This window comes from Sceloporus occidentalis, unplaced genomic scaffold (assembly GCF_023333645.1).
Source record: "Sceloporus occidentalis isolate IW3139 unplaced genomic scaffold, rSceOcc1.0.p SCAF_99, whole genome shotgun sequence".
In the NCBI taxonomy this organism is placed as follows: Eukaryota; Metazoa; Chordata; class Lepidosauria; order Squamata; family Phrynosomatidae; genus Sceloporus; species Sceloporus occidentalis.
Window position 1 is genome coordinate 2720171 of NW_028317079.1, and position 19039 is coordinate 2739209.

The following is a 19039-nucleotide window of genomic DNA, read 5'->3' on the forward strand; positions in this document are numbered from 1 at the left end:
TAAAAAGCACCACACTGAGATGCTTCTTTTTGGCAGTCCTAATGAAGTCCTGTTTGTTCAATGAAAACCTTTCCTCCATGAGCTTTTGTTAATCAGTTCCAGGTGCTGGGTGATTTAGACCCAGTCATTCTGTCTACCACAGGCAGGTATGAGAATGGGTGTAGACCTAGAACATATACAATCTTTACTGACTGAAGGACTTCGGTCCTATAACTTGTTAATAATACCGCTCTTTTCTCTATAGTTGTGCAGTTCCGTGTGTGTCGGCTTTTATAAGCAGCAGTGTTATTTATTTAGAGCTGACACATAGCGTTATAGCAAATATAAAGTAGTCTCCCCGTATTGACTAGGAACCACTGTATCCGGCTCTGAAACCCTGGGGGCGTGTTAGAGCAGCGCACAGACAGGAAGTGGGAGCCTCGCCGCGCTGCTGTCCTTGTAGGAGTTAGATCATGCTGGGGCTGGGTGTCTGCAGGGCAGTGTGTGAGTCATTAGCCCGGTGGCCAGTGTCTGTAGCCTGCCGCTCGTTGCCAGCTGTCAGGCTGCAGTCTTTGCATGTCAGCGTCACCCACCCGTCTGCAAAGCAGGAGCACAAAGACGGCGCTCCCATAGACCCTGCTTTACTGCAGGTCCTGGTCTGCCCTCTGTCCAGGAAGCCACTCAGGTATAGCTGGATAATCCTTAACTATGCCAGCCATTTTATCTTTTAGGTCTGTAAAAAGTTGCTTATATAGGTCAGTCTGTAACCTGTAAGATATACGGTAGGTCTATACTGAACAGCCTGCTTCTTCTAGCCATATAGAGTCAAGCAGTCCATAGACATGTTAAAGGGAAAGTCCCATTGATAGAATATTTATTCCAGTGGCATAATGTAGGGTTCTACATACAGTAAGTTAGCATTTACAACAACAATTTTATCTCCTTTTGTTCCAGTAAACTTGATTTATCTAAAAACCATTCTTATCAGTCATGTGATATTTCAGATGGCTTTCCCTGCTCAAGCACCACACTGAACTGATTCTTTATGGCACTGATGATGGTTGATGAAATGCTTTCCGCCATGGGCTTTCATTAGTCTGTGTCAGGCTGGGTGATTTAGACTGAGCCATCCCGTTTACCGATGTGCAGCTGCCTGAAGACGTTACATTAGAGCTGTTTTAAACACACAGACTGATGCTAGTAACACAAATGTTTCACTTTAAACAGCAATTGCTCATAAATGCTATAATGCCTGTTAAAGTGAGTAACCACAACACAGACAAGTGCTTAATGTACATCGGGGAGCTATATTATTAGGTGTGAGCTTGTAATATGTACATGCAGACACTGCTTAGGAGCAGCTCTTATGGTGCCAGGGTATATATTTTATTTTGAGGGTTCAGTTTGGGAGGGCAGCGTTCATTGTTTTTCCATCTTTTTTACTCTAATGAAGCTTATATAAATAGTTTACACTCGTAGGTGGGACAGATTCAGCATTGGGTGATTTATAGCAAAGAATAAAAAAAAAAAAAGACACTTACCAGTCCCAGCTATGTAGTTTTTCTATTTGAAATGTCATCCACAATTAAGATTTCCAGACGGTGCCCTTACAATATGCAGAGTTATTATAATTTCACTTAATTAACCTCTTAAAAGAACATTATGGATTTATTAAAAAATATTCAATACTGCTAGTAGTCAGACATGGGGATATTTTATGCCGTGTGGATCCAAAATAACTTGAGGTACCAATAAATGTTGCCTTATATGCTTGTGTATGTTTTGTTTTGGAACTTGGACTTAAATTTTTTTTTTTTCTGTCTAGGTTTGAAGCAGAAACTAATGAGCTTATTAATGATGAGCTGGGCATCGCTTACCCCATTGTAGATGGAATCCCTAACATGACTCCTCAGGATGCCAGAATGATCCACAAAGATCAGAAGCCGGAGGATACAGGCAGCACATCTTAAAAGCAATCGCATTTAAACATCACTAGTGACACGATGTTTTTGTCTTTGCCAACAGTGACTGTGCTTGTCCCGCTCCTGTCATTGGCGGGTTTATTCTACGCTGCATCAGTGGACGAGGATTTCCCTCAAGGATGCACCAGTAGCGCAAGTGTGTGTTTTTACAGCCTGCTTCTCCCGGTCACCCTGCCAGTGTATGTGTTTTTTCACTTGTGGACCTGGATGGGAATAAAACTTTTCAGGCACAACTAATGCATAGCTGAAGGCAAGCAGCTTGCTTACAAAAATCCTACTTTCTTTTTCAAGCACTATCACAGCTGTCTTGGGCAATTGTCTTTTTTTTCCATTCAAGGCAGCAATGCCAGTGTCTTGGAATTGCAGCTAATGAAGTTTGCAAATCTTGTAGAATTAGAATAAAGTATACAATAATCATTTCTTGTCATTCATATCTAAGATATTAAAGAAAAAAATGTAGAAAGTAACATGCACTTTCAGTATCTATATTTGTATATACTTTAATATATAGTGCACATCATTATACATTTACATTCTTTATAGATATGCCCCAAACCCTACAAAAAACCAGCAGTCCTCTGCCATTTTTGTTGTTTTAAAATCTATCGGCTATATTAGTATAAAAACAGTTAATGAGGATCAAGAACTAGCAGTGAATATTCAACTGAGGTCTCTGTATGTTTTAATGAATCCAGTTATTTGAAGACAGAGCCCCCTGAGTATCATCACATGGTGTGATAGGGGAAGGGTTTTTAACAGATTTTGTTTCAGTTGAAACCCTGATATCAAGGAAAGCTTGTCAGGCGCAGGAATACATTTAAATTCCAATTATATTGTATTGCAGTAGCCCCTGTAAAATATTGTTTGTTAAGCACTTTATAACAACTGTTAGGATAAGTATGCACTAAGGCAGCAAAAGTAAATTCATGAAGCAATTTTGGCCATACAGAATTGGGTACTACGAGTTGGGAGTCCCCACAAAATCAATTATATCTGCTGAACATTAGACACAAATTTTATTTTAAGCACTCTTTTTTTTAATTATATATATTTAACATAAACAAAAATGACATACGTTTTACTGATTAGCATAAACATCAACATAATGGTAACAATTCATTGTCATGAACATAATACCAAATCAAAGCCCTTTTCTGAGGTGCTGCAAAATCCTTAACTGCATATGTGATTATTTTCAGGCATTAGGCTATATCTAAGAAAACAAACAATTTTATTATTCAAACCCTCTTTATTGACTAATACGTAGGGTATGTGGTTTGCCCCGTGCCCTAATTTCCATAATTGTATTAACATCGTTTCTTATGAACCTATCCTAAAGTTAGCAGAAATACTTTTAGAACACGGCTCCTCTCATTACTGAAATGCTTTTCTGGGCGTATTTTATCCAGAGTTTATTCTACTCCAAAGCTTTGTATACTTTAAAAACCGTAAGCGTATTCCTGTGAGCATCAATATGAAGACTATTGGTATGATGCTAATATGGACTACAGATTTTATGGGTTTCACTTGTTGACTGGACAAACGACACTGGAGTCCTTGTTAACAGCAATCAAAGTGCTAGAGATTGTTTAATTAGGTTTACTCATATCTGCATATTTCTGCTTTTCTCTGATATGTTCAGTTATTCTTTTTACTATATACTAAGTAAGCATTAACACAAATATAAGAACAGTAAAACATGCTTATGGAATATCACAGAGCAATTTCAGGATAAGGGAAAAATCATTCATCAGTGAAATATGAACATTCTAGATTTTTTCAAATCCTCTGTTGTTGCGTATGGCCAGGAGCAGCTTCCGTCGGAGAGTTTTTATGTTGGAGTATTCTGGAAGGAGGAGTGTTTGAAAGCATGTCTGTGCTTCTGGGAGGAAGGTTTCATTGGGTGCTCCAAAACTAGAGATCCTCATCCCTAGGTTCCCAATTAGAGGAATCCTGTTGTTTCCTGTTAGGAAAACTGAAAATGTATATATTTTTTGAATAGTTATAGGTTAAAGAAAACTATAAAAAGTCATATTGCAATGTTAAATAAAAAGATTGAGCCTTTAATCAAAGATGACACCTTTTATTGGGCCGATGTAGAAAACGGTGTAATGTCGGATTAGGTTTTGGGACCTCAGAGATCTCACTCTCAGATAGCGGATCCATCTGTAAAAGGGACCTCTGAGGTCTGAAATGCCTGTGCGGTCTCAATCCTTTCATTGAATATTATCTATATATTGGTAACAAAAGTCCAAGCTGTACTACAAAAATGTAAGGAAAAAAGGTAATTTTGGGAATTAGGAATACGTTTTTGAATGTGTGTAAATTTACATATTTGATTTACATATAGCCTGAGCAATTTGGTGTAAGGCTTTATTAGTGCATAATAGGGCTGCAACAACTAATCGATAAAATCGATAATAATCGATAATGAAAATCGTTGCCAACGAATTTCATTATCGATTAGTTGAATCGATTTTTATCGATTATAAAATGAGGGTTTTTTCAGAGCAAACGCTCTGAAAAATACCCCTCATTATATAAACCGTTTCAGTGACTCACAGCAGCAGCTCCTACTTACCAGTCCCTCCCTGTAATCACTGTGACAACTGGCCCCGCCCCCTTCCTTCTCCCAGAAGGCCAGAACCACATGGCTGTGACACTCATCTAACTGTAAGTATAAAATTAATATTTGGGCTGCTGAAAGTTAGGGGAGGTGGGGGTTAATTTAGGGGCAGTTATGGTTAATGGGGTGTTTAGGGTTAATTTAGGGGAAGTTATGGTTAATGGGGTGTTTAGGGGCAGCTATGGTTAATGGGGTGTTTAGGGGCAGCTATGGTTAATGGGGTGTTTAGGGTTAATTTAGGGGCAGTTATGGTTAATGGGGTGTTTAGGGTTAATTAAGGGGCTGTTGTGGTTGATGGGAGTCTTTAGGGTTAATTTAGGGGATGCTGTGGTTAATGGGGTGTTTAGGGTTAATTTAGGGTAGTTGTGTTTGATGGGGTATTTAGAGTTAATTTAGGGGTAGTTATGGTTAATGGGGTGTTTAGTGTTAATTTAATGATGAGGACTGAGGGTTAATTTAATAAAGTTAACTTAAGGTGCAGTTAGAGGTAAAGGGGGGCAGACTAAGGGGAATCTAAATCCTGGGGGCAGTGAAGATTAACCCAGTACTTATTTATAAAAGTATGGTCTGTGACTCTGAGGGGACTATGAGATATCTGGGGGGATAAGGCATATCTGGGGAGGATGGAGTGACATATCTGGGGGTATAAGGCATATACGGTATATAAGGCATATGTGGGGAGGGCAGCGTGGCATGTCTGGGAGGCAGTGTGGCGTGTCTGGGGAGGATGGAGTGGTGTATCGGGGTATAAGGCGTATCAGGCACAGTGGCATATGTGGGGGTAGAGTGGAGTGGAATATGTGAGAGGCAGCATGGAGTGGTATATGTGGGAGGCAGCGTGGCATGTCTGGGAGGCAGCGTGGCAAGCCTGGGCTCAAATGTGCATGTGGGAGGCAGCGTGGAGTGGAATATGTGGGAGTCAGCGTGGCATATGTGGGACGCAGCGTGGAGTGGCAAATGTGGGAGGCAGCGTGGAGTGGCATGTCTGGGAGGCAGTGTGGGAAGCCTGGGCTCAAATGTGCATAAATTGGGGGGGCTGGTTGGGAAATAAAGACAAGAAATGCATTTTATCAGTTTTTTTTTTTATTCTGCGTTTGTATTTAACATCATTTGTTTATTAAATTATTTTAAATAAATTAAAAATGTACATTCATTTTTTATCCGATTAATCGATTAATCGAAAAAATAATCGGCCAACTAATCGATTATGAAAATAATCGTTAGTTGCAGCCCTAGTGCATAATATGCACTTCATAGGTATTTTATTGAAGTCAAGATAACTGAGTTCTTCAGTATGACCCATTCTACTGCGAAGGTTTGTCTATGGAGATGGCTGCCTATGTGCTTGATTTTATACACCTGTTAGCAATGAGTATGGCTGAGACACCTCAACTCAATAATAGGAAGGATGTCCACATACAGTTGGTCACAGTGTACCTAGAAATCAATTATGTTGACATCATAGTTTAAGTATCAATACATTGAATATATGCCATTTGTTTTTAGATATTTTTTACAACAAAGAAAATATGCCAAACCCACCCTAGGTTACTAGTCTTAAAAATGCATATTAGTTTAACTAAAGTGCACCGCATGTTCATTAATTGGTTTGGATTCAATTTACACAAGGGCAGAACAATGGTGATCGATATACTTACAAAGAAATCCCTTTTTCTCCTGTAGAGGTAAATCATGGAAAACCTTCCAAAACATATTGATGGTTGGATGGTTCCGAGAGTATTTTCCCAGGTAAATGGTAAACTTTAGGGGGGAAACAGAATTAAAAGTGAATTTTACCAGTTAATATTTTGATATGCAGAATCCTGCTATACGCATTTGCCCTTTTACCTGCCCCCCCCCCCCGCTATTTTTGTCTACAGGAGATGTAAGAGACTGAACACGCATCTCCCTGCATGTGATATATTTACTGCCTGACGGTGCCAGTGCTGAATGCTATGGGCAGAGGTCTATTTGGCACATGTGCAGCAACTACTCCCATTGATTGACATACATTGTGTCTGTCCGTGAGGAGCCAGTTACGCTGGCTTCTACACTCAGAGGGGAGAACAGGCTGTCAGAATACAGCCTTCTCCCTACAGGAACCTGCTTAGTCAGAGGATCCAACAGCAACCAGTTTGACCTTTACAAAATGGCCAAGCCGGGCAAATGCTGGCCACCTGCCCACCCTATTTGGTAAGCTGGAGCCTCACAGTGTTCCTCCTGGCTGCCAAGTATGACTGTACAAGCTCTGGATCAAAAAGCTGGACCATTGCATGGCTCTGGGTTCCCCCAGCCTCTAGCTCTAGTTCATGCTATACTGTCTAGCTACTAAGTTATTGTTTTTTCACTGTCAATAAAAGCAAAGTACATTAAAATCTGCCCTGACAAACTAAATGTGGCAAAGACATGCTTGCAGTAACTTCACTACTTAGGTCATCTATCATGAACTTGGCAAAGCGGCAATCAGGTGAGAGTTTGCAGTCATCTTATTTGGTCACTAACTCTAGCAAGGTAAATAGGCCCAACACTGATCCAACAAGAGGGCTTTATATTAACTAAAGAGAGCGTTGTTTACAGGGCGGTTAACGGTTATTCATTCATTTTAAAGGACTGTCAGTGGCAATAAGATCTGAGCAGGCCCAATGTAATGCATAATTTAATGTGTTAATAAATGTTCAAGAAACTTCACTGATTTGACTATACATTATACAGGGCCAGCCAAGCTCTTCGTGCAGCATAAGCTCACTGGGTTGGACCTTCGTAAAGTATAATGAACTCTCCTGTTACCTGTCCCTAAACAAGGATCAAAAAATGAACTACACTCAGTGATTGAACTACGTATTATGCAGGCCTTAAGAAATTATAAAGGTTTGGGTCTCCATAATGCATAGAGTTTGTTTTATATCTCACAGTTTAGTGAATATACATCATGATTATACAATAAGGAGGTCCTACTTTCCCACCATTTCAAAGTTAGTCCAGTTATGATTTTCAGTTCCAGTAACAGCCACCATGAGCTCGTCAGGTTGGAAAAACGAAAGGACATCTTTGTCGCAGACTTTGTAGAGGCCTCTCTTGAACTCCTCAAATGGTTCTGCCACAGATGTGTTGAAAATGTAGTCGACTGATTTATTAACAAAATCATTCCTTTACAAGAAAGAATAAAAAGAGAATTTTTAGTTTTTAAATAATACATTTCATAATATATTAAACTGATCTTCTCCCATTTTATAGTAAGACTTCATCGTGGATCTGTCACCGAAAAATGTTTACATTAACCAACGCCTCGGGAAAGCTGTGTTAACATTTTTAAAGAGGAACTCTGGTTTTTGCTCTCTCTTAGCTTAGCCCAATCTCCTCGAAAACTAAAACCACATGTGATGAGCTATAGAGTATGTCAGTATCGTACCTGGGAACTTGAGGGCTCCGGCTACCCGGGGCCAACCCTGGCAGGACGCGGTGCCACCGATGTCAGTGGGCGTTCCCAGGTGACTCAATTTCACTTATGTTTAAATTACAAATTTAGTGAATCACTACAATGAATCTTTACAATGGGCTGTTAAGGGGTTAATATTTCAAGAGTCTCAGGTATGCAGATAATGATCACATCAATCACATCACATCAGTGTGGTGTTGGCAATTCCATCAAAATATCATGTGACTGCCTCCAATGGTGACCTTGATACCTGCTCATTTGTAGATATGGGAAATCTTTAAGTTACGGTACTTTTGTTATCTTAAAAAGCTTTTTTGTTGACCAATCATACTGTAAACGGATTGCTGGAACTCTACACGTACTTGTTTGAATTGGTTACTGGTATAGATGCTCCAGTCGGAATCAGCTCAACTGTTTTATTCTCCCAAGACAGCTGCAAATGCATGAAAATACCGATAAGATTAGTCAAAATAAGGACCTCTTTATACTTCCCTCTTTATAATCCCAAAAGATGGTCCCATAAACCATTACAACAAAAAAGAATTGCTGAAGGAAGCATACAAAGCTATCATATTTATACTACCACACAAAATGCTTTTAAAAACACATGTGTACATAGTTGCCAGTAATCCATATTCTGGGAAACAATGGTGGATGGCTTGATAGGCTAAACACTGGGCTCTGCTCATTGAACATTGTATCTGCACAGGAGGATGTTCCTTACGTAGTGTGAGACTCCACTATAGCGCATGGTAGTGTGAGTGTGCTCAGCTTGCGATGACTAGCTTAAAACTGTACTTGTGCTCAGGGCCAAGCTGGCAATGACAAGGCACTTTAAGGTCGAAGTAAGTGTGGCTGCGTGTGGTTCACTTGCAGGTGGTTCCGTCTTGATGAGGACTGGACTGAGTATAGAAACCGCCTGTTGCTTATAAACCACATCCATGTGCCCACCTGCTGGATACATGCAGTCTAGGCCCGGACTGGGACAAAAAATAGGCCCGGGCATTTAAGCCTGGGCAGCCCATTTTTATTTATTTCTTTTTTGTTACAGCCCCCCCTTCATGTACCATCTTTGTATTTACTCACTCATTCACGCAAATCATTAACACATTCATTAATGCAGTCTCACAAATCATTCAAGCAATTCATCCACACATGAATTCATTAATTATCATACGCATTCACACAATTCATCCACACATTTATTCATTCATTCCCATACGCATTCACACTACCCCCTCTCCCCATCTTGTCTGCCCCTTCTCACTATGTTCCCCCTTTTCACTATGTACCCCCTTCCCCACTTCTCAATATGTACCCCCTCTCACTATCTATCCCCTCTCCCCCTTTCTCACTATCTACCCCCCCTCTGCCCCTTCTCACTGCACCCCCTCCCTCACCCTACTTACCCTCACCCTACTAACCTTTTTGCCGGAGCAAGCAGCAACTGCGACCGGGCCCGCGGCAGGGCCGGATTGACTTAGGGGCTGATGGAGCTGCAGCTCCAGGGCCCTACCTCAAAATAGGCCCAGTCAGGGCCGGACTGACTGGGTCTATGCGGCCTCTACGGCCGCATTAACGCAGGGCCCCTTAATCCCGCTGCAACTGCGACCGGGTCCGCCACTCTAAGGGGCCAGGAAGCCCCCACCAGGGCCGGCCTTAGGGGTCTGCGGCCGCACAGGGCTTAAATTAAAACATCGGGGTTTTGTTTTTTTTTAACTTTATTTAACTTCCTCCATGTTAAATAAAGTTAAAAAAAACCTTTAATTAACATGGAGGATGTTAAAGTAAAAAAAAACAAAAAAACCCGATGTTTTTATTTAAACCCTGTGTGGCCGCACACCCGTAAGGCCGGCCCTGGTGGGGGCTTCCCGGCCCCTTAGAGTGGCGGACCCGGTCGCAGTTGCGGCAGGCTTAAGGGGCCCAGTCAGTCCGGTCCTGACTGGGCCTATTTTAAGGTAGGGGCCTGGAGCTGCAGCTCCATCAGCCCCTAAGTCAATCCGGCCCTGCCGCGGCCCGGCCCACCGGGCAAATGCCCGATGGCCAGTCCGGGCCTGATGCAGTCTCACTCTAAACGCTTACATTATTTAACTTTACAAGTTTTAGGTATATTGTGTTTGGCTGCATCCAACATGCAGCAGCACACTAAAGTATTACATATTACAGCCACTCAAGCTCTGTTAACGTTGGGTGGGAGGTGTTATTGGGCACTAATGGGCTTTATCAGGCATTTGCCCTGCATGCTCAACGGCAAGCCCAGGTCTGGTATACCCAGAGAGCTGGCACAATGTGGGTAATGCCCAGTTTGAAATAAAACCATGATTACTAGCAGAGGGGAGCAGAATTGGGATGGTTGTGTAGGACCTAACGTCACAATCCTCTCTCATATCATGTGCAAGGCTGACCCTAAGGTTTCTAGCTCCCTTAGCTAACTAACACCTTCCTCCAGCATGCACTTGCTTGCTAACTTTTTAAAGAACCCCATGGTGTCCATGGTGGCATGTATATGGTAGGGCCGTGACCATGTATGACTGTCATGTGCCTTGTGACAATGGTGGGACCAGGGATAGGCAAAGTATCCATACAAGGACACCAGTGTCAATGGCAATGTTTCTGAAGGTCCATAGAACATTATTAAATTGTCCACCACAGACCCCATTACATGTTTACCATGAGCAATGTTGGTGCCTACCTCTAGGTTGCTGTCGTCTTTCAATAAATCTGACTGAGCTGGAACCCTTGAGTGACTGGAGCCTTTATTTATTTTGACCTACCTCTAGGTTAGACACATAGTAAATATCCTAATACAAGTTTTCCTTACAGCAATAACACTCTGTACTGGAAATAATAAACACTGGTGATAATACTTTATTTCAAACATGATTTATACTTACACAGAAATATAGTTCCAGATTTTCAGTTTCATTTCCATAATCCAGTATTTCTTGCATGCTCCTAAAAAAAGAGATTTTCTGTGGCATCCATTGTAAATATTACCGTACCTTTTATTTGGAGACTGTGCTTAGTTTAGCTCGCCAGGAAGCTAAGTGTCATTTGTTATCTTACATAAAATAAATTGAAACATGGCTATCATCAGCTTTATAATAATGTACTTTCTGTTGTATCTGTTTCTGGTGTTTTTTGTTATTTATAAAGGGAAATTTATTATTTGATTCAATGCAGTTAACGTAAAAGAGATAACATGTGGTCTAAAGTAGTCATGATGGCTAATATTAAGCTCTGTCCACCCTAAAATAGCACTGGAGTCCTTTTGGCTTATCTCTATAATAAGACAGACTTGGGTAACTAATTGAGTGACATCAAAATGCTGTAAAATACACTATTGAATATAATTGATTGATAAGTGTCAATTTTACTGGCATTTTGCCTTTACTGGCATTATACGGCTAAAACAACCATTTGGTTGTAAGAACATACCGTGTATTTTTGCAAATGTCAGGTAAATGATATAGAACAATAATAATCCATCAGTAACTTGATCATTCCTATTGGCAGTGTATATTAAGCACAAGCACAAATGTATAACCGCACAAAGTTATGGCAAGATAGATTAAGATTTCAGAGCTTTCATATTTAAAGGTGGGTTTAGAGAGGAAAGAGGCTGCTACCAAAAAAAAAACTATCCAGACCCAGTTTGTTCTAAAGTTTCCCTGTCTACCTGTCATAAAATGCTGAAAATACATATTTTCTTACCGTCCAACAGTAGGCTGGAGCTCTTTTAAATCGTCCAAAGTTGCTTTTTTATCCAAAATTTTCTTAAATAAAGCTAAAGGAAATGGAAGGTAAACAACCATCTGGTTGAAAATAGCAAGTCCACACAATATACCAAAGTAGAAGTATTTTTTTTTGTCTGCTGATGGCTAAAAAAGAATAGAAAAAAAAAAATAGTTCATAAATCTACATAAATATACAACATCCTATCCAGACTCTAAATAACGTTAATAAAAGTTGTTGAAAAGCTGAAAAATATTATTTATTACGGTATATATGTATTATTGATATCAGAGGCGTAACTAGAAACCTCAGGGCCCCGGTGCGAGAATCTGTTAAGGCCCCCCCCCACCCATCTATCCCTTTCTCACTATCTCCCCTCTCCCTCCCTACCCCCTCTTCTCACTATCTCCCCTCTCCCTCCCTACCCCCCCTTCTCACGAGCTACCCTCTCCCTCCCTACCCCCCCTTCTCACGAGCTACCCTCTCCCTCCCTACCCCCCCTCTCACGATCTACCCTCTACCTCCCTACCCCCCCCTTCTCACGATCTGGATTTCTGTCAGTCAGGGGGGCCCAAGAGGTGCCAAGCGGTCGTTTTCAGCAACTGCTCGGCACCCCTTGGGCCCCCCTGACTGGCAGAACTCCAGGGCCCGGTTGCAGTCGCGACCCCTGCGACCCCGATAGTTCCCCCACTGATTGATATATTTTTGGCAAATCTATGCCCCTTGTTTCAATATTGTATTGGGAACATTTCCAATAGCACAGTTTATTTTGCTCTAAAATGTATTTTATTAAAAGAAGCGAAATTTGTTAGAATACATGGCCTCACGCCTCGGTTATTGTTATGACCATAATCAACAGTAGTTCTTATTATTATCTTTCCTCTCAGGTATGAAAGAGAAGGTGATAAAGAAAGCAATATCCCGGCTTCATCTGTCAGAGACATTGACAAATGGGCTGCCAACGATCATGGACACCACACTTTTTGAACAAAGACACACAATTTATAATATGGTTTATATAGCCGATAATTGCATTACTTTACTTCACTTTATCAAATGAACGCAAGAGAATTGTTTAGGTTAATGTGACATTGTTTTATAGAAGAAATATACAAAATATGTTTTATATTTTGAATTACTAATTTTAAATTCTCCAGTCCCCTTATGCACAGATACTACATTCACATTCACAATAATTTAACCCTTTATATACCCTAAAGAACGGAGGGTTTTTTTTGTCATTTTTTACTATATGGTCGTTTACTATATTTTTTACTATATGATTTCTATTTTCCATATTTGATGTATCCACATATATTATACACAATTTTATTCAGGACAAGTAGCTGCTTCTTATAAAATTATCGAAATACATAAAAAACACCACAATAAGTGATAACAGTTTATATCCATACATTTGATATCCCCCATAAACCTACACTGCTTGGGAACCACATTGGTAGTAATGGATCAGAGTAGCGGAACAATCCATAATCCGGATTAACCATCTCTTCAAAAACGCGGAGGAAAAATTCTATAACAACAGCTGTAGGGTTAGATGACGTCTCACTGGCAAATTCCACCTGCAGACAAAATATGTTTATTTCTGTTTTTTTTTTTAAAAGCATTACATCTTTTAACCCCTTCGTGACAAAGGCTGATTCTATTTTTTGTACCCTTCGTGACAATGGCTGTTTTATCGTTTCTGCGGTGTTTGTGTTTAGCTGTAATTTTCTCTTAACCCATTTACTAAACCCACACAAGTTATATATAGTTTTTTTCAGGACAAGAAGGGCTTTCTTCAGACACCATAATTTTTTATATATGATGTAATTTTCTATAATAAAAATAATAAAATATGACGAAAAATTGAAAAAAAAAAAAAAATTCTCACTTTTATTTGAAAAATCTTTTATTCATCATAAAAAACTACTGAAAAAACCTGCTAAATAGATTCTACTATTTGTCCCGAGTTTAGAAATACCCAATGTTTTTATGTTTTTTTGCTTTCTTCTACACGTTATGGGGCAATAAGTACAAGTAGCGTTTTGCTATTTCAAAACCATTTTTCTCTGAATCTGGTAATTCTGTCTCCATGTGGTATTTGGGGCATCTTTGAAGCCAGCAAATTAAATTTACCCCACCAAACCATATATTTTTGAAAACTAGACACCCCAGGGTATTTTAGATGCTGATAGTTTAACCCTTTCCATGCACTAATCCTACCACCAACCCTTGTCAAAGTTTGTGATAGTAATTGTTTTTGCTGTTTTTTAAACATACTTTGTACTTCAGGTGTAAAATTACAGCTCCTGGTATATGTCACTGTCACACAACACGATATGTGTTCAGCAACATCTCCTGAGTACATTGATACCCCACATGCATGGGTTTGTCAGATTGTTTGGGGGCAAAAGGGCCAAATTTGGAACATGCCTCCTCAGCCGTATACCGCTGCATGGCAACAATTGCAGCAAAAATAGTAGGGAAGGAAAGGGTTAATGGCTCTAATAAAAAAAATTAAAAAAACCCTAAAAAAAAGTACAAAAAAAAATAAAAAGTAAAAAAAAATGTAAAAAAAAGAACCCCAAAAACAATTGCCACTATGCAAGATCACTGTTTATGCAGTGATCAATGGCAATGAAGGGGTTAATATTAAATGGGTGGCTCTTATAAGAGCCTTTGGATCAATAATAATATATATTATTGAGAATACCTAAAAACACACTGATCTGTCTCTCTCCCTCACTAGAAGCAAGTGAAGGAGGGAGGCAGATCCAATACTGATCAAAGGCAATGTTTAGAAAACATTGCCTTTGATTTATCAGATCATGATCACTCTTATGAGTGATCTGACCACTAGGGGTGTTATTCACTGGATGTCCATGACATCCAGCAACACCCCCCCCCGATGATGACAGCAGGCTCCGCCCCCGGCTTGATGGGCGCCGCCATCTTGAAACACCGCATGTGTTTCGAAGACGCCGGCACCGGGAAGGTAAGTTGAGCATTTAGGAAGCGATCGCGAGTCGCTTCCTTTGCTAAACAGGTGTTGCAAAGATGCCTCGATACTGAGGCATCTTAGCAACACCAGCTAAGCAAAGGAAGCGACTCGCGATCGCTTCCTAAACCCGTTTTTCGGCGGCGGGCGCCGCCATGTTTGAAAGACGTGCAGTCTTTCAAACATGTTTTTTTATTTGCTCCTAGGAGCGATCGGGGGGGGCCGGGAATGCTTTTTTTGGTGTTGCTCAATGCCTCGATGTCGAGGCATTAGAGCAACACCGTTTGAGTGAAAAAATCGATCACGGATCGATTTTTTCACCCGTTTAAAGACGTGCCGGTCCTGGCACGTCAATTGTCATAATCGTCACGATTTTCGGTGACGTGCCCGGACCGGCAATTGTCATCAAGGGGTTAAAGGTTAACATTTTCAAGATATCTTGTTAGTATATAGTACTTCATAAATTGTTGGGCTCCGTAAAAAAGCAAATTAGTAAAAAGTTATTTACTTCGTTTTACAATTCATATATACTTTCGGGTCTCTTTGAATTACCACATTCTTTAGCAAAGCTACCAAAATAAAATTTGTCAGAGCAGCCTACAAATCTTGTTTTAGGTAGTTGTCAGTAAAACAAGGAGAAAGGCCATAATTGTGAATCTGGGTTTGATGTTGTCATTGGAGAATTACTCGGACTAAGGTGTGCTTATTCATAGAACCAGACTAGAATGCTCTATGACCATACCTGGGAACTCTCCGGGTTTGACCCAGAGATTGTCGGGTGAGCGCTGCTCCTCCGGTTCTCCGGGTCAAGACATGTCCCACTCCCCGCCCATTTTTTCTATTAAATGGGGGTGTTTCCCGCTGCCGTCAGCGGGAACGCCCCTGACGTCGGCTGGACCGTCCACGAACGTCAGTGTGCAGTCCTGGCCGCGTCCCGCAAGGGAAGGCTCTGGTAGTCGGAGCCGAGATGTTCCCAGGTATGTCTATGACAAAAGTTCTCATAGGTCATTGAATCACCCAACAGTGCATCAAGATCTTATACAGATATGTTTTTAATTTTTTTCTCTAAACTCATGTGAGGAGAGAGAAAACCTGCATTGATGACAATGGAAATGTCCGGTATCTGCTGTATTTCTTCATTGAGTTAATTAAAAGTGGCTTTCCGAGTAGGGCCAACGCTCGAGGAGCAAACTACAATATATTTTGTTCTGTTCTACCTTGACAAGATATTCAGATCTCTAGCATGTTAAACCCATAAGCATTAGCAGATTTGCTAATAGGAATAGTTAGACTCACGTTCTGAAATGGAGTCCAGGATAGAAGACTAAGATCCAGATCCCCCGCAGAGCCGCAGGGGACCTGGATTCTCCTCTCTGGCAGCGATAGACGTCTGCACGATGCGCACAGACAGTCTCCTCTGCTACCGGCATTTCTTCTGGGGAGTTTTATAACGGAGCGCCGGTGTGACATGACCTTCCAGTGCTCCATAATAGATTCCCCAGCGGAAGACACCAAGGAGTCTGAAGCACGGAGGACAAGTCTAGGGATGCATTGGTAAGTCGGGGGGGGTTGCAGTGTGGCATATAGGGAGGTATGAGGCATTTCTGGGGGGCAGAGTGGCATAAAGGGGGGGTATAAGGCATATCTGGAAGGCAGAGTGGCATAAAGGGGTATAAGGCATATATGGGGACAGAGTGGCATTCCTGGGTGGCCAAGTGGAATATAGGGGGTATATAAAGTGGGGTGTTGTCTCATAATCAGGGTCGTCTTATAATTGAGTAAATACGGTATGTGTAAGCAGAGAAAAGAAAAATGTTGGTGCGCTAAGCTAGTTACACATTTGTATTAGTTCAGCCTGGAACTAGCTTAGCGCACCGGCATTTTTCTTTTCCCTGCTGGCACAGATTTGAGGTTGTTCATCATTTGTCTGTTCCAGCTGTGCTACCTCTTGCCTTGCCAATGCGCTTCCAGTTTCCTGCCTGTACTGAGCTTGTCATGCTAAGTTTATATCCTTCTTGTGCTCAGAACACCTATAGATGGCACCCAAGAAAAAGACTAAGGCTAAATTGGAAAGCAGTCCTGAACTGAATACATCGTCAGCCTGCCTACGGCCATGCTCTGAATCCGAACCGGCCCCTGCATCGAGACTCCTACCTTATCCGGCAGCCAGTACCCTTACATAGAGATTGAGAGCAGGAAAGATATTAAATCTCCAATTTATCCATGTTAATCTTATAATTGTTTACACCCCCATACAACTCCAACTCACCATATGCGACAGGGTGACCATCATAAACCGCCAACTCACCCTATCAAAGGCCTTTTCAATGTCTATAGAGGGGACCAAGCAGCCCCTAATTGAGGTACCTGCTACATGAATGAGATTCAGGGCTCAACAAAGGTCAGTTTTAATCATTTACTACAGTACCTGCAACTGCTTCTGAAGGTCACAGTCCTCCACAATACTCAGTTTATGTAAAGTGTCTTCTACCAGGTGACTGCGTCTGACTCTGAGATGGAAAATTGGTATTTTAGGAAGGTCACTATTCATCTGAAGTCTGTTCAGCACAATTTGTTCATGGGCCTTTAACTTGACTAACTTGAAAAAAAGAAAAAAGTAAAATCAGTAACTGTGTCCAAGAAAAAGTGAAAGGCTTTTTTTAGCGCACAACAACGAAGTAATACATTAGACCAATGTAATGTTCTTTCTTATATCAAGTTCATCAACATAGGTGTGAAATAATACCAGATATGTTATGGAGGCTGGTAACCTCTAAATGCATCATTCACAATGATAAGGCATAGCCTTAAAAGGGAACTTTTAAAACTTAATGTAATTTAGACTTTTTTTTGCCCTAATACATAGGCTAAATTTGGGGAGCTTATCACTGTATATCTCATTTAAACCAAACTTCGATCTAACAAAATTATAAAAATGTGTTAATGATTAAAGGCCAAAAAACTGTCTATGGTTAAAATTGGCTAACTGGCACTTACTTCTTGTTTCTGAACTGAATCAATGTGAAGAGCTTGAACCTTGGTAATGAAGTTGAAGATAAAGGGGTAACGACAATATATCACTGGTATTTGATTCCCATCCTCATCCTGTGAATGAGATGAAGATTTGTGGCTGATTAATTGAGAAACTATGAAAGTGAAACCATGGTAAAATTCTAGATAAGACTTATATACCTTGGCTTTGTATGTTAAAATATAAGTGTTTACATTGTTGTAAAATGGACTATTAACTGGACAACATTTGTCCAAGTGCAGCATCGTCTAAGTACATGTTGAGATATTCTGGAGGTGATCTGGTGGGGATCATTAGAAGATACTGATAAACAAAACACTTATAAAATGGTTTCAGTACCATTGAATGCGGCAAAGCACACATACAGGAGAAAATTGCCGGCTAAACACAAAAAGGTGATACAATCTTTTTTAGATATATAAGTGAAGGGAGAAAAGGTAAACAAGGAACAAGATTAGCCTCTTTGTGACAGTTTAATCACTGTGACAAAGCCTTTTTGTGATTTTTAGCTTAACCATACAAATTATTTATTGTTTTTACAAGGAGAGATGTATATGCATACCTGGGAACTCTCCGGTTTGAACCGGAGAACTCCGGAAGAAGCACCGCTTCTCTGGTTCTCCGGATCAACACCCGAATCCTCCGGGTCACGGGAGCAGGGTCTTAACACGCCCCGCTCCCCGCCTATTTCGCCTTTAAATGGGGGTGTTTCCAGCAATGTCAGCAGGAACGCCTCCTGACATCAGTGGGCGGTCCTGGCTGCATCCCACAAGGGCAGGCTCCGGGTAGCCAGAACCCAGAAGTTTCCAGGTATGGCTTTCAATGTATACCACTTTGCTGTATACTCTGTCATTTATTATGAATAATATGTGAGAAAAAGTGAAAATTAAGATTTTATTTTTTTTTGTAATTTGATTTGATTTCGTTTTCAAATTAGGTTCCACTGATATAGAATTTTTTTTTTATGTTTAACAACATGATTATTATAATTACAATTATAATAATACCCAACATGCATAGTTGTTTTTACTTTTATAAGAGATCAAAATGCTCTCTTACCTACTGCACTATTTTTTCCTAATTTTACATGTTACAAGAAGCCATAGTCTAAAACCGGGGGGTCGGAGGTTTAGGTATTATGTAAGGAAATAAAACTTCCTGGGAAGGTGGTCGATAAATGGAACATCCTCCCTTCAGAAGTGGTAGAGGCTAACAGAATAAGAAAATTTAAACATGGAAGGGCCTGACA

The 19039-nt window shown here is 40.6% G+C and overlaps 3 protein-coding genes across 3 annotated transcripts in view; 2 read left to right on the forward strand and 1 right to left on the reverse strand.

The window, feature by feature from the left end:
* Positions 1-452: 452 nt before the first annotated feature.
* LOC149284107 (protein preY, mitochondrial-like) lies at positions 453-1949 on the forward strand. Its single transcript, XM_089497156.1, has 2 exons — positions 453-664; positions 1805-1949. Exons 1-2 carry the CDS (start codon positions 453-455, stop codon positions 1947-1949), a joined length of 357 nt encoding a protein of 118 aa, XP_089353282.1.
* Positions 1950-1982: 33 nt separating this feature from the next.
* On the forward strand, positions 1983-2198 carry LOC149284108 (phosphatidylinositol N-acetylglucosaminyltransferase subunit Y-like). The gene has a single exon (XM_089497163.1). The coding sequence runs from the start codon at positions 1983-1985 to the stop codon at positions 2196-2198; it is 216 nt and encodes a 71-aa protein (XP_089353289.1).
* Positions 2199-3730: 1532 nt separating this feature from the next.
* LOC149284109 (putative E3 ISG15--protein ligase HERC6) overlaps positions 3731-19039 on the reverse strand; it is a 32078-nt gene continuing 16769 nt past the window's right edge. The window contains exons 15-23 of the mRNA XM_089497142.1: positions 17757-17864; positions 17188-17358; positions 13198-13341; positions 11738-11904; positions 10918-10978; positions 8386-8456; positions 7551-7734; positions 6246-6348; positions 3731-3936 (exon numbers count right to left, since the gene is read on the reverse strand). Of these exons, the coding sequence (XP_089353268.1) occupies positions 3731-3936; positions 6246-6348; positions 7551-7734; positions 8386-8456; positions 10918-10978; positions 11738-11904; positions 13198-13341; positions 17188-17358; positions 17757-17864 (1215 nt within the window). The remainder of the gene's footprint in view (positions 3937-6245; positions 6349-7550; positions 7735-8385; positions 8457-10917; positions 10979-11737; positions 11905-13197; positions 13342-17187; positions 17359-17756; positions 17865-19039) is intronic.

Excerpts from the sequence above, each read along its gene's own strand:
- LOC149284107 (XM_089497156.1), top strand. The coding sequence starts at position 453 with ATGCTGGGGCTGGGTGTCTGCAGGGCAGTGTGTGAGTCATTAGCCCGG. Across the intron at positions 665-1,804 it reads CTGTCCAGGAAGCCACTCAG|GTTTGAAGCAGAAACTAATG; the intron begins GTATAGCTGGAT and ends TTTTCTGTCTAG.
- LOC149284108 (XM_089497163.1), top strand. The coding sequence starts at position 1,983 with ATGTTTTTGTCTTTGCCAACAGTGACTGTGCTTGTCCCGCTCCTGTCA.